This window comes from Pelodiscus sinensis, chromosome 19 (assembly GCF_049634645.1).
Source record: "Pelodiscus sinensis isolate JC-2024 chromosome 19, ASM4963464v1, whole genome shotgun sequence".
In the NCBI taxonomy this organism is placed as follows: Eukaryota; Metazoa; Chordata; order Testudines; family Trionychidae; genus Pelodiscus; species Pelodiscus sinensis.
Window position 1 is genome coordinate 28,392,051 of NC_134729.1, and position 26,790 is coordinate 28,418,840.

General features: G+C 50.1%; 1 protein-coding gene across 1 annotated transcript in view; it reads right to left on the bottom strand.

The window, feature by feature from the left end:
- ONECUT3 (one cut homeobox 3) overlaps positions 1-21,272 on the bottom strand; it is a 78,621-nt gene extending 57,349 nt beyond the window's left edge. Inside the window, exon 1 of the mRNA XM_075903400.1 lies at positions 20,252-21,272. Coding sequence (XP_075759515.1) covers positions 20,252-21,272 — 1,021 coding nt within the window. The remainder of the gene's footprint in view (positions 1-20,251) is intronic.
- Positions 21,273-26,790: the final 5,518 nt, after the last annotated feature.

Here is a 26,790-nt window from a genome sequence, read left to right on the forward strand (position 1 = left end):
GAACCTACCACCACTCTGCACTTAGGATCATGGGTACTTCTCCATGGATCATCTCCCCAATTTGTCCACCCTCATGGGTGTGTAGTGCTCCAAACTGGACAGTCCTGTTTGGACTGCATTGGGCAATAGCAAAACAACATCTCTTGCCATGTTCTTTGGATGGCCTCAAAACTCCTCCTCTGTTGCAGTTCATAGCGAATTCCTTCTATTTTTAGTGCATTCCGCCTTGCAATGAGCATCTGTAGGGTCTAGGAATTAGGTAATATCCCTTTAAATAATACAGGAACCCTGACTTCTATTGCACAAACCTCCCGAAACCTATCAGAGCCACCATGTCTATTCATAGCTATGAGTCAGTGGGGTTTCTTCCTATTTGTAATGTTTCTTTTAAATGGTCCCAATCTATTTAAAGGGTCACGGCCCAATTCCTATACACAACAGCATCTCATTTGACAGTCCTTTTCTTTTAAAGACCCAAAATGTGTTAAAAATGCATCATCCATTGTGAAGGCCACTCTCTGGCTGGGTGTAAGGTCACTGGGAGATGATCAGGTCACTTGAGGGACTAACAAGGTTTCCCATCTCCATTTCATCAGCAAATTCTGCCACGCAGCTGGGACAGCCCTGCCTGAAGTCACCAGCAAATGCGCAGAGCAGCAGTGGCCACCGAAATACCCCTCCTAGTGATCCCTTCTCTCTGCATCCCATTGCCATGGACACGTAAATGTCATTAGTTTTGTTTTGGCTTTCACCCACGCAGCCAGTCTGCTAACAAACACACAGACCTGAGTCCTAGCTCGCCAGCCTCAGAACCAACAGGGGTAGTCAACATGGGCCAACTCTGGACCACAGGAGGCTTTCAGATTGACCCTTTTTCTTATCTATCTATCTATCTATCTATCTATCTATCTATCTATCTATCTATCTATCTATCTATCTATCTATCTATCTATCTATCTATCGAATCATAGAGCTGGAAGAGACCTCAGAAGGTCATCAAGTCCAGCCCCCTGCCGAAGACAGGATCACTCCCAACTAAATCAACCCAGCCAGGGCTTTGATAAGCCGAGACTTAAAAACTGCTAGGGATGGAGATTCTACCACCTCCCTAGGTAAACCATCCCAGTGCTTCACCACCCTCCTAGTGAAATACTTTTTCCTAATATCCGCCCTAGACCTCCTCCACTGTAACTCGAGATCATTGCTCCTTGTTCTGCCGTCCGTCACTACTGTGAACAGCCTCTCTCCATCCTCTTTGGAACCTCCCTTCAGGAAGTTGCAGGCTGCCATCAAATCCCCCCTTCCTCTGCTCTTCTGCAGACTGAACAAACCCAAATCCCTCAGACTCTTCTCATAGTTCATGTGCTCCAGCCCCCTAATCATTTCAGTTGCCCTCTGCTGGACCCTCTCCAATGTGTCCACATCCTTTCCATACTGAGGGGGAGGGGGCCAGAACTGGACACACTACTCCAGATGTGGCTTCACCAGAGCTGAATAAAGGGGAATAATCACTTCTCTGGATCTGCTGGCAATGCTCCTCCTAATGCACCTCAATATGCCATTAGCCTTCTTGGCTACAAGGGCCCCCTGTTGACTCATATCCAGCTTCTCATCCACTGTAACCCCCAGGTCCTTTTCTGCTGAACTGCTACTTAGCCAGTCAATCCCCAGCCTGTAACAATGCTTGGGATTTTTCCATCCCAAGTGCAGGACTCTGCACTTGTCCTTGTTGAACCTCATCAGATTTCTTTTGTCCAAATCCTCTAATCTGTCCACAACACTCTGGACCCGATCTCTGTCCCCTTAGCTTAGTGTCATCTGCGAACTTGCTGAGGGTGCAATCCATCCCCTCATCCAGGTCATTAATAAAGATGTTGAACAAAACCGGTCCTAGAACCGAACCTTGGGGCACTCCGCTAGAAACCAATCACCAACCTGACATCGAGCCATTGATCACTACCCGTTGGGCCCGACAGTCTAGCCAGGTTTCTATTCATCTTACCAACCATTTATCCAATCCACATTCCCTTAACTTGCTGGCAAGAACATTGTGGGAGACCGTATCTAAAGCCTTGCTAAAGTCAAGGTCTATCACATCCACTGACTTTCCCATGTCTACAGAGCCAGTTACCTCATCATAGAAGCTAATTGGATTGGTCAGGCACGACTTGCCCTTTGTGAATCCATGCTGACTATTCTTGATCACCTTCCCCTCTTCCAAGTGCTTCAAAATGGATTCTTTGAGGATCCCCTGCATGATTTTTCCAGGGACTGAGGTGAGACTGGCTGGTCTGTAGTTCTCATCTGTGAGCGTGGGCCAGACACCACCCTGCTAAGAGCTGGACATACCCAGGATAAGAAGAGGGGCCTTGCCCCCATGCAACTCACAGCGTGTCCAGCTGGGCCTTTTCCCCAACCCCAGGGCACGCCCCTCTGAAAAAAACTGCTCAGCGCATCCAGGCCATCCCGCACTCATCACACATCCTAACTCGCCTAGCCCCTGTCACATGTCTGTTCTCTCCTCCTCTCCCAGGGCGACAAGCGTTTGCAGGGAACTGTTTTGGTTTGGATTTTATATTTGTACTAGAACGTTTACCCAGGGCTGCGCGGGTCCTTACCTCAATTCAGTTTGTGCACTTACCCCTGACTCCTGCTAATGACGAAGAACAGCCAGCAATGTTCCCATATGAATCTGGAGGGGGTCATCAGTCCCCCCTCCTTAAAAGGCTCCTGGGGGTACAAAGCTTTGGGCTGGGGCAGTCCCAGATTGGGGGGCGGGGCTCCTCCAGCCAGCCTCTCCCTGGTGATTCTGCCTCTTTTCTACATCATTTTATGAGAAGCAATCCCATTCCAAGCACATCCCATTGTCCTGGCACAACCAAACCCTGACCATGCTTTAAGTTATCATAAGAGGAAGCTGCCTACCAAATTTGGTGTTCCTAGGTCTTACCATTTAGGAGGAGTTCTTGAACCAATAGACAAACAAACAGATACACTGTAAAATCTATCTATCTATCTATCTATCTATCTATCTATCTATCTATCTATCTATCTATCTATCTATCTATCTATCTATCCCCCCACACCCCCTCTATCTATCTATCTATCTATCTATCTATCTATCTATCTATCTATCTATCCCCCCACACCCCCTCTATCTATCTATCTATCTATCTATCTATCTATCTATCTATCCCCACACACCCCCTCTATCTATCTATCTATCTATCTATCTATCTATCTATCCCCCCACACCCCCTCTATCTATCTATCTATCTATCTATCTATCTATCTATCTATCTATCTATCTATCTATCTATCTATCTATCTATCCCCATACACCCCCTCTATCTATCTATCTATCTATCTTTTATAGCATGTGGTCTCCAACGTGGTGCCCGCGGGCACCATGGCACCTGCCGGGGCATTTATGTGCACTCGCCTAGTGACCAGAGCCAGCCCGAACCATTCTTGCACCACGGACCTTGGGTGCCCGGCGCATGCGCGGCCCCCGCCACGGGCATGTGGCACATGCGCGGTGCCACCTCTGGACATGCAGCACATGAGCAGCCCCCGCCCAGGGTGTGCGGCACATGCACGGTGCCACCCTGGGCACATGGAGCATACATGGCTCCACCCCTGGGTGCCCAGCAGCCCCAAAAGGTTGGGGACCACTGTTTCAGAGTGTGTCTGTCTGCTTGGTGTCTGTCAGCAAGTACATGTTCAAGAACTCCTAAACGGTAAGAACTTGCGCCACCAATTTGGTAGGCAGCCTCCTCTTCACCTAACTTAAAGCAAGGTCAGGGTTTGGTTGTGCCAGGAGAACCGGATGCCCCAGGAAAAGAACTGTTTTCCATAATATGCCAAGGGAGGGGCTGGGTTCAGAGGGGTGCAATATGAGAGTGGCCACTGGGGGCAGCGGGCCTGTGGGGGAGAGCGCTCCTGCAGCGTGTCCATGGGGAAAGCCGCACCATTAAGGGTGTGGCCAGCAGGGCCGGGGCTCCTGCATCTTGCCTGCCAACACACCGAATAAGTAGCCCTGCAGTCCCAAACCCATTCCCCCCTCTCCCAGCCCTTGGCCACAGCACTGGAGGTGGAAGGGAGAAAAAATGCCCCTGGTGGCTGCAGGACTTGGGGGGCTGGGTGGGAGACAAAAGGGCCCCTGGAGGCTGGAGAGCTGGACAGGAGAGACAAGGCCTGTGCTGGATGGGACCTGCTGCCCTGAGCCGCTTCTCACCCCCCAACCCTCACTCTTGCACCCTAGTTCCTGGGGGAGTTCATTGCACAGTCTTAGGCCTTCCCAAGAGGGCTGTATCTCCTTGTCCTTTAAGGTCGTCTCAAGTCCTCATCTCCCTCCCAGCTCCCTGCTTTATTGGAGGTTTCCCAACTGACAAGGACCCAGACTGTGTCTTGCAGTCGCACCCAAGGCACTGCACCACCGTCTCCATTCTCCTGAGCTCTGGCCTTGTGGCATCTCAGCGGCAAGGCCGGGCCTCAGTAAAAAGGGTAACGATCTGCCAGCCACCCTCAAGCCAGGCGCTAAGAGCTGGTCCCGACAGCTGTTCTTCCCCCAGCAGAAGAGAGATGCCATCTTACAACCTTTATCCCTGCCTTAGCCCCAGGCTGTGCTGGGAGCCACGTTTCCGGATGAACCGGGATAATGCCAGGTAAATCCCCATGAAAATACCAGAAATACCTCCATCCCTGCGTTCCAGACTGAGAACCTCAGATGTTCCTGCCTGGCCGTTAGAACTTCAGACAGTGATGCCATATTGGATTTGTTTTCAAGAGAAAAATCCAATATTCTGTCTGCGATTCCAGCCTTCTGATTTTAAGGTTATCCTGGGGAAATGCTCTTCACCCTGCAAGTCTACCTCCCTTTCCATGAAAACCTGGGTGGGAGGGATTGTTCTTTTGAAGCTTCATAATTTTTCATGCAAGGAAACAATTTCTTTGTTGATTCTTGCTTAAAGCTGTGCTCACAGATATCCTCAGACCCCACAAAGTCTGCCTTGCAACTCCTCCACAGCAGTACTTAAGCACCAGCAATGGGATTTTAATAGATGTATTTTCAAATTAGTTCTGGAGCTTTCAAGACTTATCAGTTAAATGAGCTTTTTCAAATTGATTCAAAGGTCACTCAGAGAGTTTTCTCTTCTCTGTTATCTCTCCCTTAAGGTTTCAGTGGCAATTGGTGAAACGAAAATAAAATAAAATAAAATAAAATAAAATAAAATCAACCCACAACCACATACAGACAAACAACGAGTAAAAATCTGCACCTGAAAACAACACAGTAGAAACAAAACAAAACAAACAAAATCACTGTATCCACTCATGCAATGTGAATTCGGATCTACTTTTCGGGCATATTTTATGAATGTGTTTCCTTCGTAAGACACTGTTCGAGCTGTAAATGAAAGGGCTGCTTCCAATAAGTGTGAGCAAGGCCATGAGGTTTTGGATGGAATATTTGGGTTTTCAGATTATAACAAAAAGAGGGGGAAACAATTATTCTCAATAAACAATGCATTTTAAAAATAGCGTTAAATTGCAACCAAACACAACAGTGTGAGGGGAGGAAAAAGCTTCAATCGGATTATTTTTGCAGGGATGGAGGTAATTTCCTTATAGGGAGAAAAAAGATTTAATATTTAACTCACAGTAGCTTTTATTAGTCTCCTTCTAGCCACTGTGATTATTAGCAAACAGAAAATACTTCGGCACTGAAACACCGGGAGAGTTTGAAACTAACAAGATAATGTTCGGAAAAAATATGGGGACAAATTCACTTCTAAGGATCTAACGTGTGTCCCTGTGGAGAAATGTAAAACAAAGCTGAAATTAACCAAACCGCGGGGGGTGGGGGGCAGGTAACATTTTAATTCTTTAGAATGGATCGTGAATAATGTTTCCACATTTCTACGTGGCTGTTATTTATATTTCCACATGAGTGGACGGGAAGGAAAAGGGGAAGATTTCAGTATTTTATATTCTACCGAGAGCAGACCTGAAGCGAGATATATTCATGCACGTTTGGGAGTCTTTAAACGAACCAACCACGAATATTGCTTCTTATTTTTCTCTTGAATGAATCAACCTTCAAATCTGTAAGAAGGGAGAAGGCTTAAAGAAAAGTAATTATTTTTTCAGCTCGGCGACTCTCCGTTTTTTAATCAATTGGCTTAAAATCTTGGGGTTTATTGAGGCGTTTTGTTTGGGTACATTTCGCGAGCGATGAAACGGGCGAAGTGTTTCCCATGGAGGGGGGCACGGGTTACGCGAACGCTTTCGTCTCTTCCTGGAGAGGGGGTTTATTTCAATTTCACTGTTTCGTCTCTCTCCTTCCGTTTCTCTGGTATAAATATTTCTGGCCGCACAATCGTTTTCCTCCCCCGCAGCCGAATTACACCCCTGGAACGCCCGCCCTCAATTCAGGACTCGGTTTGGGGATTATTCGGGGGGTCTAAAATATTGGCCTCGCCGCTGCTGCGTCGCCTAACGAAGAACAAAAATCGAACTACGCCAGGTCTTAAAATGCCGGTTTTGTTGAGCGCATTTCGATCGCAAATTCATCTGCTGGGTAAACTGATGCCCAGAGGCATAAATCACAGAATTATGGGTTGTAGGGTGCACTTGTGGGTTGTGGATGTAGCGTGACCCCGGGAAATATTGATTAAAACAACGAGGTGTCCTGTGGCCCCTTAAAGACTAACACAATCTAGCTGCGCACCCGTTTTGGTGGGAAGCAGCCTTCTCCTTTACGCCCAAATGTGCTGGTCTTGTGTTCTGCTGAAGCAGGCTAACACGGTTACCCCTCTGAACTCTGTTCATTATATCAATTTCAATGATAGGCTACAACGCCATCACATTCGTGCATGCATCACATTGTACATGTATGTACTAAGCAGGGTCTGTGTTACTAGCATGTAATCATGCGATGCCGGCTCTATACAATAATACAAGTCTGGGGTTCCAGACGTGTGAAGATACAAAGCCAGTGTATGGGTGCGAGGTGTGATATGGGATTATCGCTATCAAATACGCGGCAATCCCGGCTTGACTTGGAGATGGCGTGCCTTTTAAATACGCGCGCATACACCTCCTCGCATTAAAACGCATCACGTAGCCATATAGGATACCGGGCATTATAAACGCGTTGCAAAGCGAAGGCAACCGGCTGCGGGATGCTAGGCAAGGCGCAGGAAGCTCTGAGCCAAAGCCCCTTAGCAAGGGGACTTGCTGGGCTCGGACGGTGAGATCCCAAACCCACAAGGGACCCGATGGGTGAGCCTAGAGCGGCGAACAGGAGATGGTGTCTGGGGGGCGGTTTACGGCAATCGACTGTTTCGGGGGTAGCTGCGTTTACACGGTTATCGGAGTCGTTGCGCATTAATGGCTCGGCCTGCGCGTGGTTTGGTTTGCGAGGGAGAGCACCCACCCCCCCCTCCCCCGCAGGCTTGCCTGGGTGGGTTTCTGCCCCAGACTCAGACTTTTTAGCCGGTCTCTCAAGTGGGCAAGTGCAGGCCAAGCTCTGGGCTCTCCAACGGGGCGAGGACCCCGGATTTCCCCTGCCGCGTTCCCAGCTGTTGGAGCCTGTGAGATACGGCGCAGATATTGACGCCCTTTAGGAAATATTGATCGGAGGCCATCGTTAATTAAAAGCGAAATTCAAAATATGTATCGGCCGGAGCGCATTAGCTCGTTCCCTATAAAACACGCACACGCACCCGCCCGCCCGCACACTCACACACACGCCCGCACGCGCGCACCCACACGCACACGCACCCGCCCGCCCGCACACTCACACACACGCCCGCACGCGCGCACACACACACACACACACACACACACACGCCCGCACGCGCGCGCGCACACACACACACACACATACACACACACGCACACGTGCAAACGTGCCCACCGCTCCTTACACTCAGTTGTGCCTGAGGCGGACTCGCTCAGGCAGTGTCTCTTACCCAGCCATCACACATCTTCCGACTGGGGACACATTTAAGCGGAGTCCATCGAAGTGTTTCGGGGGGAAGTCAGCTTGGGTGGAGAGTCTGGCTGGGTTTTGCTGGAGGCCCCTCAACAGGCCCCTGTTCACCGGACACAATTGCTACGAGTAGAGCCTTTTCTTTCCCGGTTGTGCGAGTTATTTTCGCTGTGTGTGTGTGTGTGTGTGTGTGTGTGTGTGTGTGTTGAAACTCGCCCTGCCCCTCCCCCCACCACGTAGCTGAGGCAAACTCAGAAGTGAATGGAGCAGTGTAAAAAGGGGGCTGTTATGTCGTATTATATATAATTCGTGAGCTCGCTCGATTAAAGATCCTGACGTTAGAGGGGAGGATGAACTGAGGCAGGAAGTAAACACATATTCGTATCGAAAGTCCGTGAATATTTTACTGGAATCCTCTTTCTTTCTTTCTTTCTTTCTTTCTTTCTTTCTTTCTTTCTTTCTTTCTTTCTTTCTTTCTTTCTTTCTTTCTTTCTTTCTTTCTTTCTTTCTTTCTTTCTTTCTTTCTTTCTTTCGTTTTCTATGTTCTTTCTGTGAAATATGCCATGTAAAGTACTTCCTTTAATAAAAGCAGGCATCTCTCCCTAGACAGATTAAATGCTTTTCCTAGCTATGTATATTTAATAGAAACGCGCACGAATGTACACTGTACTGAAGAAATATATACACATAAACAAAATCAATGCAGTTCCCAAAGGTGTAAAACACACATATAGAGACAGAATATATACATACACACATACACACACACACAGATGTGCATACACTAATTGCGCTATTTAATTAATAGTTCGAAGTATATTTGTTTAATATATACGTGGCGAGATGTCATATAGTTTGTATAGTTTAAGGGGGTAGCCGTGTTAGTCTGTATTAGCAGAAGCAAGGAATCCAGTGGTACCTTAAAGAGTAACAGATTTTTTGGGCATAAGCCTTCGTGGGCTGCAGCTAATAGTATTTAAGGTACACGGGGCGCCTCATAGTTGACATGCTCACATGATATTCAGTATTTACACAATATGTAGTTTTCATATATGCCTGCACGTCTAATGCAACCCACGTGCATACGGACAATGAAGTATGCTGCATGTAAATATGAGATCTAAGTATTTTATAGACACACACACACACATCTCCGATATCTATTTCCATCTTACACGCAAAAAACAATCTCTAGGCTCTCTAACGTTTCGCAAATGCGATTTTTTCAATAAATCGAACTGAACGTTTTTCAAGTATTATTCAATATCACGAACTTCCAACCCGCCCGAGCACAAAGAAAGCGCGAAAAGAACGAGGACCCTAATACAAAGTCTATAATATCTCTTTTCGGCGCCGGCTTTTTAACAAAAAGAACCCTATTGACTTGCTCATAAATCTGATCCCGCGGATCAAAGGGTGTATAAAGCCTTTTTTGATTTCTTGCATGCGAGTGCATCTCATAGGAGCAGGAGAGAAAACACGCCGACTGATTTATTAGCGGAGGGCTAATTCGCGTTCAGGACAAATAAATAAGGAGACGGTGGAGTGATTGGGAAGCTCAACAGAAACAACCATGTTATTGACTTGTTTTGCCCCTCGCAAAAATAATCGCAGGTGAATTTTCTGTCCCGGCTCCATTAATAAATCTGTAGCCCCGAATGGAGTTGGACACTTTTCTGATGGACCACCCATGGGTGCTAGAACGTGGGTACGGGGGGTGGCTGGAATCTGGAACCTGTATGTAATATACAGCGTCCCCAGTTTGGTCCCCTGGCTCTCAGCACCCCCATTATTCACAAGATTCCAGCACCCCCGAAATCACCTATCGCATAGGGGCAAAGGGACTCCAGGACAGGACGGATCCCTGCCCTTAACAACCAAACCTGCTCACAGAAAAACCGACCAAGCACATACAAAAGAAACTGGGAAATGCCCGGGAATGTGTTTGAAGGGGGAACGTAATGGAGCGAGGTATTGTATGTCAAAACTGTCCTTCCAGATCCAAATGCAGAAATAGTAATAGACGTGTGGCTACCCTAGACAGGAAGGTATATTTCTACACACACACATATCTGTGCATGCAGACATATCTGTATGTGTATCTCCTTTGTGTTTTAATTGTATCCTTTTTTTTAATTGTATCCTTTGGTATATATGGTTGTGACTACTTTCTTCCACTATTTGATCTGAGGAAGTGGGTCTGGCCCACGAAAGCTCATCATCTAATAAACCATCTTGTTAGTCTTTAAAGTGCTACATTGTCCTGCATTTTCCTTTGTGTGTGTGTGTGAGAGAGAGAGAGAGAGAGACAGAGAGAGACAGAGAGAGAATATGTCTGGTACTGTTTCTACAGTTTGACAAGGAAGGACACATGTAAAATACAATGCACAAAACTAATACATTTCCATTCTTTCTCTCCATATATGGAGGGAGAGCAGCACTGCTAGAAAGATATTGACTTGAACATGTATTTTATTTATGTATTTTTTAAAATTGTGCTTCCTCCTAACATTGTAGACACAAGCTCTCTCTCTCTCTCTCTCTCTCTCACACACACACACACACACACACACACACAATTTCCCCCTTTTCAGTCAAGGATTTACTTTTCCTAGTTAAACATCATTTTCTTTCATCCGCTCCCAGATGGGTCTGGGTCGAACGGATGTTTGTCAATACCTGTTCCTGCTGCTTTGTTCCCACCACTGAGTCCTGCCAGCTTTTCAGTTTCCTTTACTAGTTGTTTCACTTTGCGTGACTTACAAACCCGCCCAACCCTAGCCAGCCTCTGGATCTTCGCTAGGGCGCAGCTGTGGGAAAACATCCCCGACCTGGAGAGAAAAACCAGCTGCTGCATTTAAACTGAAGCCACTTTGGTTTTCTGGGCCATAGAGGGAGGCGAGAGATCTGAGACTTGTTTGATAAACAATTCCTCACAGATGCCTTGATCATCCAGTGTTTAGAAAAGAACAGCACCGCCACCTCTCTTACCTACAGCTGGATGAATTATACCTTCCCTTGTAACTACCGGCCCCCCTCGATTCATACTAGTTAGGTAGCTACACTGAAATAGACACATCAATGGAAGTCTCTCTTTCTGGCTGTGTTACTGACCTGTTAGCCCTGCCCCCCCCCCCCCCACCCCCACAGGGATACCGCACTCCGTAATGAGTCGACTGGAGGGGTCTATAAATTATCCTCGCCTGTCTGCTGAGGCATTGCACGTCCCTGGTTAGCTAAGTGATGACCTTTGGGGGGTGGTTTGAGGACTTGGGGCGCTTGGATCCCAGTTGAGGCAGTGGGGAAGTGGTGGGCCCGGAGAGAGGAGAAAGGAGAAGCGGCCTTACCAAGGCCTAGCTAGCACTGATCTAAACGGATTCAGACACCAACCCCCAGCGCACGCCGCCCGGAACAGGGCTACATCGCCTGCTCCCGCGTGGGGCATAGCGCCCCTGGCTTGAAGTGGCTCCAGTATTCACGGGGTTCAGTGGCACCCCCGCTATAAAACTGTTCCAGCCCGCCTGGCGCTGGGGGACAGCTTCCCTCCCTCCCCCCGGCTTTCACACCTTGGCTTGAGCGCGCTTGGAGCTACGGAGCTGTGCCCGGGGGAGCCGGTGTGACCAGGGACTGTTACATAAGCGCTTCTGCGGGCGCACAGAGCCGAGGGGAGAGATGAAGGAGAATTCGATTTGGAGCTTGCAACAGGGTCCAGGTAAAACCATCGAGGCTTTTAGCTAGTTAACTACATAAGTAAGTGACTGGTGGATAAAAGTGACAGATAGACGTGTCTGGGGATAGATAGATAGGTAGGTAGATGGGGGGGGGTATGGGGATAGATAGATAGATAGATAGATAGATATAGGGTTAGATGAACAGATTTCTATGGGGTAGATATATTTGAACAGAGATAGTAAATGAATGGATGGGGATGCTAGCTAGAAAGACAGACAGGTGGACAGATGTGCATGGGGATAGTAGGAGTGAAGGTAGATACATGTGTGGGGCTAGATAGGTGGGCAGATATGTGTGGAGATAGATACACGGATAGATAGAAAGATAGCTATTGTATGGGGACAGACGGACAGATGTTTACGGGACTAGATAGATGCTGCCTGGAAACACCTCCCCGGCCATCAGCCATCAGCTACTCACAGCCTGCGCCGCTGCTCACCCGCTCCTGGCCTGGGGACAGAGGCGGGGGAGACCTATGGTCAGAGAGGTGCAGACGCCTCTTTGCTCGCTCAGGTTGTCTGGGGCCGGGGGAGGCTCCAGCCTTCCTGCTGAGCCGCCTGCGCGGAGGGGTGGGTGGGTGGGAGTGCAGCGGTAGCAGAGCCCGGCAGAGCAGTTCGGGGCTTGCCTGGGGGACCACCACAAGCCCGGAGTTCGTAGCCACCACCTGTGGGCACGGCCAGCTAGCCACGTGGAGGTGACCCTCTGTAAGCGGTTGCCCGGGCAGTTACAGGCGCCCAGGTCTCCCACGTCCGATGCAGAGCTGGGTCCCACAGGGTGGCGATCACAACACACAGTGCCGGAGGATTCAGGGAGACTGCAGGAGGGGGCACCAGGGAGCGTCTCAGCTGGTGCCGGCTCTTACAGGACGGGGCAGAACACCCATCATTCCAATCTTGGCGTTCCTACCCTCGGCTCTCCCCATCCCAACCTCTGAACAGCTTCAGAACAAATTCATCCACCTGCCAGGCGCAAGCGGGGTGGGGTCTTCCTTAATCCCACCCACTACAGCATGGCCCCCTCTACAAGGAGTCTGCTGCAAGGTGCACCTGGGCGCTATTCGCTACAGCTACACTTCAGGCTTTTTGCGCAAGAACAGCCATTCTTGCGCAAAAACTTGCAGAGCGCCTACACTGCCCGTGTGTTCTTGCACAAGTCAATTTACAGGAAAGCGTCGGAAAACAGGGCTTCTTGCACAAGAGTTAGTCCTCTCCCCGTGAGGAATAAGCCCTCTTGCACAAGAGATCTTGCACAAGAGCTCTTGTGCAAGAAGGCAGTGTGGATGGGCATAAGGGGTTTCTTACGCAAGAAAGCCCTATGGCTAAAATGGCCATCAGAGCTTTCTTGCGCAAGAGGTCCACACTGCCATGGGTGCTCTTGCACAAAAGCACATCTCTTGTGCAAAAGCACATGGCAGTGTGGACGGGCTCTTGTGTAAGACCTTTTGCGCAAAACAGTTCTTGTGCAAGAAACTTGCAGTGTAGATGTAGCTCCTGGTTTGAGATCGGATCTTTCACAACCCTTGCGACCCCCGAAGTGGGATCTTTACACAACAGCCGGGGGAGAGTCCCCATTTGCTGCTCACTTTCATGGAAGCCTAGGATGTTGGATTTCAGTGCCATTCCAGTGGATAGAAAATAAATAGGCCAGGGTCCTATTTAGAGGGGATTTCGATATTTACTGCCAGACCCATGGGTGGTGTAAACTGAAGTCTGTTGACTTCAGTGGCGTTATTTCAGTTCACGCTAGGCCCTGGTCTATACCAGGACTTTATTTCGGAGCAACCCTAGCCCGGTATCTATTTGTCTCGGCTGCCCAGCGCCTGCAGTCCAGTGGATGGCTCCAGTCGCTGAGGAGCACAAGAAGCGATCTCAGTAAAAAGTCATCTCTGGTCTAAATGTATTTTTCTGTCCGTGTGCAGCGCATAGGAACATTCGCGACGTCATAAGGGAGTGACTGATGAACACATGGGTTAACCAGCTGCGGATTTTACTGGTTCAGTGTAACCTGGTTTTCGGCTTGTTTTCAATACCAGAAAGGGGCCCAGCGCGTGGCCTGGGTGCTCTAAAACCTAAATACAGACATAGGCACCTGTCCCCTCGCATGGCCCTGTGTGAAGATTGACCTGGAAAATTCCTGGAGGTCCCACCCCCCCACCCCAAAAAATGCATTTCCAAATTGGCCCGCTTAAAACCATCCCACAGTTGCCATGCTGCACAACGCACATGCGGAAGCGCGCGCACAACACAACACACAACCGCACACGTTCTCTCGGTGTGTAACATTTTCAGCGCGGTTTCTTCTCTGTGGTTGTGTTTTAGGAAGACCCGATGGATTGAGGCCCTTGAGCTGAAACCCAGGCTAAGCTGTCTCTGACCGTATGGACACCGGTTGCTGGCAGGGTTGTGGTAGCCGGGTTGGCCACAGGAGGATATGAGAGAAAAGGGGGGTGAGGTCAGTATTTTATCCGACCAACTTCTGCTGATGCAAGACATTCGCTTTTCTTCTGATCCTGAAGCTTGCTCTTGCAACAAGGGAAATAGTTCCAATAAAACGATATTACCTAAACCTACCCTGCCTCTCTTTTACCCCCCCCCCCCACACACCATTTCTCTCTGTGTCTACCGGTGTATTAGGCTCTGCGTCTTGGGGTGTGTCTTGCAAGCGAACCTGCTTTTGGAGGAGAGTGTGTACTTGTATCTCTGCGTCCGGGAACCCGTGTGTGTGTGTGTGTGTGTGTGTGTGCGCGCCCCCTGAGGTTGCTGAGTGTCGGGGTGGCTGTGTGGGGTCCCATTCCCACCTTACCCTCACCCCTCTCTTCGTAAGCAGAGGCTGAACCGGATCAAGGCAAGGGGGAGGCGGAGAAGACAGAAGTTTGCAGGGGCACATGCAGAAGACAGACAGACAGACACACACACACACAGACAGACACACACACAGACACACACACACACACAGACAGACAGACAGACACACACACACACACAGACAGACACACACACACACACACACACACACACAGACAGACACACACACACACACACGCTTTGGCAAGGGAGATGAAGCTGGCAGGCCGCACCCCCCAGCCACACAAACCCGCCCGCTGGCGCTCGGAGCCGAGGACTGTCGGAGCCAGGCTTAATGGCGCGTCTGCACCCTGGAAAGAGGAGCCAGGCAGCAATTGCCGGTTTATAGGGGCCCCGCTTGTTTATCGAGCTTCTATTTACAGCCTCTCGCTCGTGGACTCCTGAACCCGGCCCGGGCTCCCCGCGGAAGGGGCCAGGAGCGCGGCGAGCTGCCCAGACCGCCGAAGGGCTGGTCCCCCCGCGGCCGCCTGCACGCACGTGGTGCAAGACGGAGACACCCATCGCGGCGCCCTTCTGCCGCTGGGGCGTTAAAGGGGAAGGGCCCAAACCCAGACAGGCCCTTGGCGCCAGACTCGCAGGGCCAGTCTCCAGCTCGCTCGTCTTCCCCCTGAGCTCAGCTATCTCCCATCGGGCTGTACGTATCCAGATCTACCTAGCCCCATTTACCTCCTCACACCCCTTTTACCTCCTTACACCTCCCGCTGTCACCAATTCACGCCCCTCTGCGCCTCCTGGTTCACCCATTCACACCCCTCTGTGTCCCCACCAACACAGCACAGAACTTATCCCGCTACACTCCCCAGCCCCGTATGTCTCCCCGGTTTGCTGTGGTCCGTGGGGTCTCTCTTCAGCTACAAGTGGCAGGAGACAGCAGCTTATTGGCTCGCTGCTGGCTTTCCTCCCTGCCCTGCTCCCATTCCGGGTCTCACCCCACAGCCTGCGGGGCAGAGAGCCAGGCAGGAACCGCCCCCCGCCCTCTCCCCCAGCTGTGTGCCACGTGGCACAGAGGCAATAGAGACTCCAAAGCGCTTTGATCGAGTCAGTTTTACAAAGACAATCGGTTGGCGAGATTTCTTCCCGGTTCGCAGCCCAACACCCCCTTACGCACAACCCCTCCGGGGTGCTGTATTCTCAGCCTGAGATTTTAGGGGCTGGTTCCAAGGAACCATTTTCAATCTCGCGTTTTTCTGTCACGTCAATTTCTCGCCCAGCACCAAGCCCCAGGCGCTCCCCAGACAGGTGGGCCGGCCCGGAAGGCTCCTTCCTCGCGGTTACCACCTCCAGTCTGCGACAGTTCGAGTCCCCGTTTGCCATTTTCTCGTGCCCAGCCCCGCGCCAGGCCGGTTGCTTTGTACTTTGGCTCCGCGATTGATTTTCTCTGCGTCGCGGCTCCCGGTTCTCAGCCGCGTATGACTCGATGTCACAAGCCCGTCCTGCCCCTCCCCCCACTCAAAATACAGTTGTGCTCTGGAGCGGCAATTTAAACAATATTTGAAGCCGGTTCAAAGAAAAAATCAATCGATTGGGGGTGACTGTGATGGATTAGGGATAGTAATTCGAATGTATCGATTTGAGCGGTTGAAGGAGTCCACCCCCTACCCCAGACCAATTCCACTTGCCATGTAATTACGCTTTTGAAAGGCAATCAGTGTAATGTATGCCAAGTGTATGCAGACGATATGCAGATCAGCTGCGGTGAAAAGCAAAGCCAGGAATAACGCAAGTCACTGCACCTGAGCACAAGAAAAACAACCAACCAACCAACCAACCGAACACAACCACTCCAAAGAAAAGAGAGAGAAATAGGTACAAAAGTTTCAGAGGGGTATGTAGACACTCCATACAATCCCTGGTGTGTCCTGCTCCTCTTTCGGCACATAACAGATACACATATGTGCAGTCACCAATGTATATGACCAGCTGGCCCCAATGTGAACTCAATACCACGCACCATACCTGCTCAAGTGTCTGTCTAATCTAACTATGTTATTTCGAAATAACCTTAATTCGACGTATTCATATACAAACCTTCCATACAAACACCAAAAGCAGTGACTTTTTTTATTCCTTCTTGTCTGCAACCCTGCGATTATTCCAAAATAGCTCTGGGTAAAAGCGTCCTTTGAAATGACACCCTCGCCCTCTAAGTGCACAACGCCTCTACGCTGCCATTTTCAGCTCCTCCTTGGGGTTTCTAAAAATATAGCTCGATGGTATTTTCTCACCTTCTTAAGGATGGGTTAATAAGGCATCTCAAAATTCCTTGCAAAATCTCGAATCCATCGGCAAAGAGTTATCAGACCTAGCCAATTTCACTCCTCAATGATTTGACAAATGTCAGTTGCAACAGTGTCCTTTAACTCCGTATTTGGTACACTATTTTCATATTTGATTTTCCAGAAACACCCCAAAATTACGATCTGTTTTACTTTCTTTGTTTAAAGACGATGGCATGTTCCTGTTAATTTGGAAACGAAACAAAACCTTGCAGAAAAAAACCCTCACCTTTCATAGAACTGCGGTGTATATTTACAACGCAGTGCATTTAATACGATGCATTATTTTTATTTTAATTCACCGTCTTCTAACCATGTTATTTTAGGTATATAACATAACTGATATTTAATTGTTTGATGTATTGTGTATGATGTAATACAGACGTTTTGGTTTAATAGAACTGTATTTTATATATCTAATATAACCTATATTTTAAAATACTAAGCAACATATTGCATACTATGCAATGATTTTAACATAACTATATTTTAATATATGCAAGAAATCAAGTACTTTAACGTATAGCCAACGGATTTTGATTAAATCAGTGAAAATCACCCATGTCATACGACCTCCCAATTCATAAAAAATAAGGTTTATAGAGAAATCCTAAGTCTCCTTTGTAGTGGATGAGAAAACTAAAAAAAATCCAAATTTGATTTAATAATAATAAAGACTGAACCTGTTCCAAGAACATGGTGAGTTCATTTAGTGGGTGGTTTTGTTGAACCTTTTAGGTAAAATACACATCCAGAGATATCCATATAGAATTTCCCTTGAATCTTCAAGCTTTGGAGGTGGGTTTTTTTTTTAATTTTGGTGAGTCAGAAATAAAATCCCAACTGCTCAATTAGATTGAACAACGGGGGTACTTAAAAAGCCAATTGTGGCAGTGTTTAAATCTTTATTTACCAGAACCTTGTAAAGGCAGGAACAATTTGCATTCTATTAACTGCTTTTCAATAGGGCATCGACTGGAACTAAAGGATGCCACTATCTTGCCCTAATTAAAGAGCAACTGAATTACACTAAATACATATGAATACTACTATCCACCCATAAATAACCCCCGACATCTCGCTATGTGTGAGCAGCGCTTCATCAGATTCCTGTTCAGATCTGCTTGGAGCTGCTTGACACTAGATGGCCCACAGGGCATGTGGAATTCTTTAAAAATGGCCCAGGCCGGCCCCTTGGAGCCCACCAGACACAAACTGCCCGCAAGAACAGCCCTAGCAATGGTCCACGCAGCCCACGCCTGTCCCTGGCAGTGGTCAAGGCCAGGCGCTTCAGAGGGAATTAACAGACCCCGGAAATGTCCAGGCATTTATCCCCCCCGGCCAATCCCAGTTTCTGGCGGTTCTGAAATCCAAACTAGAGTTCGTCTTGATCATTCAGCCTAGGGAACAGCCTTCGCCGCAAGGCCGGGGGGTGACAGGACGTGGGAATATCATATGGTCAGAAGCAATGCTGAATACACAGAAGGGGGGGGGGGGAGGCGGGCAGGTATCAATAGTAGCTTATTTCAGCCAGGAGAGTCCTGAGACAGTAGGTGGACCAGCCGGAGCCGGCGTGGCAACAGGAAAAGAGAAAGCGAAAGTGGGTGATATGCAGGCAGGTTTGCATTGGCGGGGCTCGGTGCAAGCTTTGTACAGGGGCTGTGAGTGTGCAGGTCTTGCATAGGAATAGATTAACGGGGTCACTGTGTCTCCATGTGTAGAAAATCGATTTCCCCTTCTAGTCTATGTGCACAACAGGCGCATTGCATCTTTGTTTACGTTGCATTATAAATGAGCGCCCGCAGAAAAGCCCCGCTTCGCCGTCTTCCACAGCCACGCAGGCAGAACAGACAGGACCTGTCTCTGGAGGTCTGGACCTGTCCATCGAGGCATCTACGTGTGTGCAGAACAGAGAGGAACGTGGATCCACACTGGGCCTTCCTACGGCGTCAGTTGTAATCACACACAGACGCCGAGGGCTGTGATACCGAGCGTTTCAACACACACACACACACACTGGAGAGTGTACATACGATATATACAACGATGCACGTCTAGTTGTATGCATCACGTGTCTAGCCAACCATCTTTATAACCATGCAATTCACACCAGGTTGTAGACTGGACACATTAATTCCGCACAAGCGGGGGAGGGGAGGCAGGAAGAGGTAGAAATTCTATCAAGGAATGTTACCCCCAATGTTAACACAGAGAAGCAGAGTGCAGGAGAGCCACTGAAGAGCCCTGGAGCTAAGGGACGATATGGGGGTGGGTTTATTTTTCTGCCACCGTCCGTTCCTTTAACATAAAGTCAGGGCTGCATCTGAGCAGGGATGCTTCGGGCTAGGCAGCAACATTTCCCTGCCAGCAAAGACCCCTGGGCTTGCAAAAGCAAATCAGGCCCACGTCAAACGCCTCCAAATGCAAACGATTGCCCGGGCTCTAGAGAATTGATTGGCGGTGCCATTTGTAAAATGAAGGAGCGATCACATCGATCCATTGGGAAGGAGCGGGGGGAGGGGAACAGCTGAGTTTTGATTCATTCAGCAGCTGGAAGAAGCAGGCCTTGGGGGCTGGCGTGGACAGACCGTTCAGACCTCGCTGGGGTCACTGATTTACCTCTCGGCATTTAGGGGGCGAGTTAAGACCTCCCAAAGGACCAAAGCAAACACACAAGCACCCCCCCCCCATCAACAACAAACAAACCTGAGAAGATCAGGTAGGTAGCTGAGAGAGCGAGATAGACAGACAGACAGACAGATAGATAGATAGATAGATAGAGGGGGTGTATGGGGATAGATAGATAGATAGATAGATAGATAGATAGATAGATAGATAGATAGAGGGGGTGTATGGGGATAGATAGATAGATAGATAGATAGATAGATAGATAGATAGATAGATAGATAGATAGATAGATAGATAGATAGATAGCTCTACAATTGAAACAAGTACCCTATAGCATTTGCATCCCTGATTCTTTAGACTGCCAGGAGCACGCTGATGGGGGGAGATTTCGATGGGGGAGCTATCACATCGGCTTGAGGGGAGGTTTAGGTTAAATATGATCTCCTTTTCTATGCGATCGGTTAAAGACTTGAAACACCCACAGAGAGAGGGAAATAATAATGCAGCCATCCGGCACAGAGCTAAAGGAGAGCACGCCGTGTGTGTGTGTCTGTGTGTGTGTGTGTGAGAGAGAGAGCACTTCTTGGAGCGCTAGCGAGGTGTCACACCAATGCTGCCCGTGCAAAGGGGGTCTTTGCTGAAGGCTGCTTGTGCAGACCCACCCCGGTCCTCTGGGGGTTGCTGCAATCAGCAGTACCCCCGCACGGTCCCGTGCCACTGCTCCCCTCCCCCCCCTTCGGGCGTCCCCCTACCTGCGAGCCTCAGCGCTGACATCCTCTGGAACTCGGGCTCCTGCAGCCACTTCCACATCCTGCGGAAGGTCTCCCGGCCGGACTTGAGCTTGCTCCAGGGCTTGGGGTTCCGCAGCAGGTCGGAGAGGGTCCCCTGAGAGCGGCACAAGATCCGCTGGGCGAAGATGGCCTGCGGGATGCTGTAGCGCTTCAGCTCCGCCGTGATGCGCTGGGCCACCTCCTTGGTGTTGATTTCCTCCACCTGCCCGGAGCTGCCGGCCTGCGAGCCCGAGGTGGACGCCTGCCTCTCCCGCTCGCCCAGCAGCGAGGCGCCCGGCTGGCCGTGGGGGTGCCCGTGCGGGTGCATGCCGTTGAGCGGGGCCATCATGCCGGCGCCCGGCGCGCCCAGCCCGCGGGCCAGGTGCTCCTCGCTCCGGGAGAGCATGGCGGCGTGGGAGTCGAAGCCGTTGGGGGAGAGCATCTTGTCGCCGGCCAGGTGCCCCCCGGGGCCGTAGGGGGCCAGCGGCTGCTGCGCGTTGTGCAAGGTGCCCAGCCCGTTGGGCAGCGGGGAGAGCGGCTGCCCCATGGCCGGCATGTCCTTGGGGTAGTGGCCGTAGAGGTTGCCCATGGAGGAGAGGCCGCGCTCGTCCCGCATGAGGGTGAAGCTGCCGCTGACGTTGGCCGGCAGGCGCTGGTGCGGGTGGTGCGGGTGGTGGTGCGGGTGCGGGTGGTGGAACTTGTCCGAGACGGTGGAGATGGGGGGCAGGTGCTGGAGCGGGGTGAGCGTGGTGTAGGTGCTGCTCAGGCTCATGCCAGAGGGGGACTCGCAGGCCATGCTCATGGCCGGGTGCAGGGGCGCCGCCAGGCTGTGCTCCGCCCGGTACTCCCCGGCGCCTTCCAGGATCGAGGCCATGCTGGAGACCATGGCCGGCCGGCCGTGGGAGACCAGGTTCCGGTGGGCGGCCGGCCGGCCGTGGGCCGGGCTCATCAGCTCGCCGGCCTGCGCGTGGGACACGCCGTGCAAGCCGCCCAGGCTCTCCATTGTAAGTTCCATGCCGGCTCGGCCCCCGCCCCCCGCCCGCCCGGCTTAATTCAGGGCCATCGATCTGCCCCCCTCGCAGTCACTCCGGCATGGCCGGGCCTCTCTGGCGCGCCCCCCTCCCGCCGCCACCCCCTCGCCATGCAACGCCCGGCCGCGGTGGGTGCGCGCGGCTCGGCCGGGCTCTCCGCGGGCTGCGGCCGGCCGGGCTCTCCGCGCTCTGTGGCTGGCGCTGGGAAGGCGGCGGGTTGCATTGAATCGCAGACCTCCAGCCAGCCTCAATCTCACAGCCAGCAGGGCCTGACGTCAGCAGCTCCCGGCTCGCCGCACGCCCCCCCCCTCTCCGCCCCCCTCCCCGCTCAGCTGGTCAAACTATAACTTGGCGCGGGCAACGCGCAACTGGGAAATAAATGAACTTCTGCCTTGCGGGGCTGCACCCAGAGCCCCGGCCGGGAGCGCAACCGGCTTCCCCGGGCCTGGGCGCAGCCAAGCCGGGGGAGGTCTGAGCGCCCAGCGGCGTGTCCCAGGGGAGAACCGATCGGGTTTGAAACACACACACAACATGGCCAGAAAACACCTTTGGCTCGCTCTCTGCTCCCTCACACACACGCGCGATTAATGGGTGGATGATTCATGCCTGAAAAGGGGGGAGGGGAGAGGGTGTAATTCTGAAGGGAAATGCATAGGAGAAAAAAAGTTGATAATTGTGGACACGGTGTGTGTCAGCTTCTCTGTCTGTCTGTCTGTGTAAAGCTCGTATGCACGACACAGTATATGATCTACCCAGCTTTTACGTTCGTTAATTTCTCGATCGATCGATCGATCGATGCACATGCCGGCCGGTTATTGCATAGATGTGTGTGTGTGTGGCTACACACGCAACTTCACAACGTGCACTCACATTCACAATCCGTTTCCCAGCGTGTGTTTCGGGGGAGCTGTGTTGCGCCGTTCAGGGCTTCCGGGAATGCCTCACCTAGGGTGTTTTGCAGACACCCCATCTTAGGGCTCGTGCTATGGGGAGCGCAGGCTCGCGGGCCATCCCGGCTCCGTCCCCACCACCGATCCGACCCCTAAGGCATCGATCGCTCCAGATGCGGAGGGGCGGGAGGAAGCGCTCCTGGCTCTCAGCTTGCTTGGCTCACGGCTTCCTGCGGGAGTGGGGGGGGTGGGGGTGGGGGTGGGGGGAAAGAGGGCCAGCTCTGGCTCTTTGGCAGGCGGGGAACATCGGATCCTACTTCGGGCTGGGCTGGGCGGCCGAGGAGCCGTGGGGTGTGGCTGGCATAGCCCTGGTGACCTGAAAGTGCCCGGTGGCTCAGGGCCAGCCATTGCACAGGGGTGTGTATGTGTGTGTGTGTGTGTGAGAGAGAGAGCGTTTGCAACGCACGCACATGTGTAGACAAACACATGAACAGGTATGATACACACGCCGTCAGGCGACCTGCAAACAACAGTAACTTTACTCGAGTTTTCTTTTCCACTTCCGCAAATCTGTGTACCAGATAACCAGAGAGTTCCTTGCGTGATCCGCTCAGTAGGATCCTCGGTGCTACCGGATCTCTGGCCTTGTACGAAAGAAAGATAGATAGAGGGTGTGTGAGGCGGGGGAAGGAAGGAAGGAAGGAAGGAAGGAAGAAAGAAGATATATATAAAAGAAACAAATATAAATAGGAAGGAAGGAAGGAAGGAAGGAAGGAAGGAAGGAAGGAAGGAAGGGAAAGAGGCTTTCCGGGTCCAACCCGTGTTTTGATCATCTTTAAAACTTGCTTGCAAAACCCAACACACACTCTTTCTTGAGACCCGCAAGAAGAGCACAGTAGCTGGTAAAATGACAAACACAATATTTCCGCAGCAGGAATGGATTGCTCTCTGGCAATGAAAGACTGGAAGGAACCAACAGACTGTACAGACCTTTGCAATAACACACACACACACACACACACACACACACACACACACACACACACACACACACACACACACTTTAAGGAACTCCTGTGCTTTAAATTCAGATCAGACACATACATTAGAGAGAATCTTAGAGAGCGAGACAAGAGGTGAGTGTGAGACAGTAAAACGCAGACATGAGCTGTAGACAGACCGGCAGACAACAAAATATCATCCCGCGCCTTTCCAGGGAAAAAAGCAATATTGAAATCGGAGAGCATTCTTTGGCTAAAAAGAGAGCGAGAGCAGACCAAAAAGGACACAGAATGTAGCTTCCATGGAGCCTCTAGCTAATATTTAAGTTGATATTGAAACAGTTCCAATATTTTCAGTCTGTTCTGAGTCCTTTCAGGTCAATATATGCTGGTTTCCAAAGCTTTATTGGCCTATGTAAAAAATCTATAGCTTACCATTTTTAAAGCATTACTAACTATTCTGGAGCTTTGGATTTAATAAGCGCCATCAATAAAGGACACGTCTATTCCTTTGGAAATCATCCTCCAAGCCTCTAAATCTATTACAGTAGCCTGCATGAGACCAAATCATTGTAATGAGTTGGGAGGGGGGAGGGGAATAGAAGTCTCCATTTAGCTGCTATTGACTCAGATGCATTGCACCAACTAACCCTCCCAAACCAACACCACAAATGCAATTTATGGCGGGGAAAAGTCATTTTGACGGGCTGGATTTTATTTTAATCATTGCTAGTTTTTCTCCTTTGCTCCACTTCTTTTCCTCAGCATCCCTGCTCCGTTTCTTTCTGGCAGGCGAGCGCCCGAGAAGTGCACAGAGGGCAGCAGGCAAGCCCAGACCAGGGGTTATGCTCTGCGGATTGTATATTGCATGGGCTTTTGAATCCGTCCAACCTTTGCATCGAAAGCAACCCTGGGTCTGACTGGACGCCCCCGGGGATCTTCTAGCGTTCACCTGGGTATATATTCCTGCAGCAACATGATGGCCATGTCGCAGCGATGCCGCTATAATACCCTGACACAAAGCCCCCTAGTGCACCTGCTGCCTTTCTTCTCCTTCCCTTTCAACGTCGGGAGTCCACAGATCTCACCAAAAAGCCGAGCTGCAGAGCCTGAAATCAGGGACCACCTGACGCGAGGCAGTCTCTTGCGGATCAGAAAAGGCAAAGGGAGTCTTGCTATCATCATAATAATTAATAAATAATAAATAAAGGAAACTCTGTCTCAGTGCAACTACTGGGCCAAGCCGCATGGATATGCAGATGACTTGTTATGAAAAAATGTTCACAACGGTGTCAATGCATTCAGTCTCTCCTTTTCCCTGATTAGGAACTAGCTCCTACCTAAAATGTGCCATCTGGACAGACTTTTGCTCTCATCATAGAATCATAGACCCATAGATCTGGAAGAGACCTCAGAAGATCATCAGGTCCAGCCCCCTGCCCAAGGCAGGACCAATCCCAACTAAATCAACCCAGCCAGGGCTTTGTCAAGCCAGATTTAAAAACTGCTAGGGATGGAGATTCCACCCCCTCCCTAGGGAACCCATCCCAGTGCTTTACCACCCTCCTAGGGAAATAGTTTTTCCTAATATTCAACCTAGACCTCTCCCACTGTAACTTGAGACCATTGCTCTTTGTTCTGCCATCTGTCACTACTGAGAACAGCCTCTCTCCATCCTCTTTGGAACCTCCCTTCAGGAAGTTGAAGGCTGCTATCAAATCCCCCCTCACTTTTTGTTTCTGCAGACTAAACAAACCCAAATCCCTCAGCCTCTCCTCGTAGGTCATATGCTCCAGCCCCCTAATCATTTTGGTTGCCCTCTGCTGGACCCTCTCCAATGCGCCCATAGAAGGGATGAGCTGTAGTCCAGCTCTTTCTTTTCTTTATATTTGATAGCAATATAAAATTAATCCCACGGCCATCCATTCTGGGAGGCCACTTCAGCTCCAAACTACAGTAGTCACCCAGGGAAGGGCAGAGAGGGAGATTGCTTTCCAAATCTGGTTGAGAAGGAAGAAACCTGAGATGGATCCTACCCTCAAGTTCTACTCCATCCACATCTGGGCAGAAGATGCCCTCAAAGAGTAAAGAAATGACTGGTTCCACCCAGGCCACCACCTCAAACCCACTTCTGTAGTGGTAACATACATAGGAACGGACATAGGGGGTCTGACCAATAGTCCATATAGTACAGCCTAGATCCTGTCTTCTGGCAGTGGCCAAAGCTTCAAAGGAGTGAACAGAAGAGGGAATCATCAAGTGATCCAGCCCCTGTTACCCATTCCCAGCTTCTAGCAAACAGAGTAGGGACACTTCAGAATAGACAATGAAGAATCCTGTGGCATCTGATGGTATGTCTACACAGCAGCGCTATTTTGAGATAACATCCGTTATCTTAACAGCGTGCCCATTATTTCAAAATAACGGGCCTCTTATTCTGGCTTCCTGTAACCCTCGTTGCGCAGGGAACAAGGAAGACCCCAGAATAGTGCTTTATTTTGAAATTTGGCACTGTGTAGACAGCGCCAAATTTCGAAATAGGCTATCTCGAAATAATCTACGTAATTTGTGTAGCTTGAATTGCATAGCTTATTTCAAGCCTACGTGCAACTGTGTAGAGGCGAACCCTTAAAGACTACACAACAGGGCTAAATCTGAAATAAACTGCGCAACTTGAGCTATGTCAATTGCATAGCTTAAGCCAAATTAGCTTACTTCTGCTTTTGGTGCTGTCTACACAGCAGGAAGTTGGAAAAAGAGCACTCTTCTTTTGACTTCCCTTACCCCTCCTAAAATGAGCGTTACAGGAGTTGGAGTAAAAAGTCCTCCAGCTTGACATTATTTTGACATTCTGTCACGAACTATGTTATTTTGGAATAACATTAGTTATTCACCATTAGGGTGCATCTACAGAGTGGCACTATTTCAGGATACTTCCTGTAACCTGAAATAGCATTTTCTGTGTCTTGACAGTGTGCCCATTATTTTGAAATAGCTTTCAGAACAACAGGCGTGCATTTCTGACATCCTCATTCTGTTAGGATTAAGGGATGTTTCAGAATAGTACTCTATTTCAAAATCTGGTGCTGTGTAGGTGGGGCCAAATTTCAAAATACGCTATTTTGAAATTAACTTGAAATAAGTTTATTTCTAGCTAAGGGTGCAGAGTAGACACACCCTAACAGATGTATTTGGGCATAAGCTTTTGTGGGCAAAGCCCCACTTTGTCAGATGCTTCTGTCTTTAAAGTGCCCCAGGGTTACTCATTGTTTCTGCGGATACAGGCTGCCACTCTGATAGTTCGGAGCAGGGTTTTGCATCCCTTTCCCCCATTCTAGGTTTCCCTCCAGCATCTGAAATGCCCCTGGGAACAGGCATCTAGGAACCCACCCTCAAGTCCCCACCCACTCCACTGGTATGAGCTGACGGGGTGCAGAACCCCACTGTGCCCTAGAATCAGTTGTGGGGAAGGGAGGGGTGTGTGGAACTGCTTTTCCTCCACCACCTCTTGCATCCTATGCAAGGGCCAAGGGAATCTATGGTGGCCCAGAAGGGCATCATGGAACAAGGATTCAGGGATTTGGACAGTCTCAACCCTG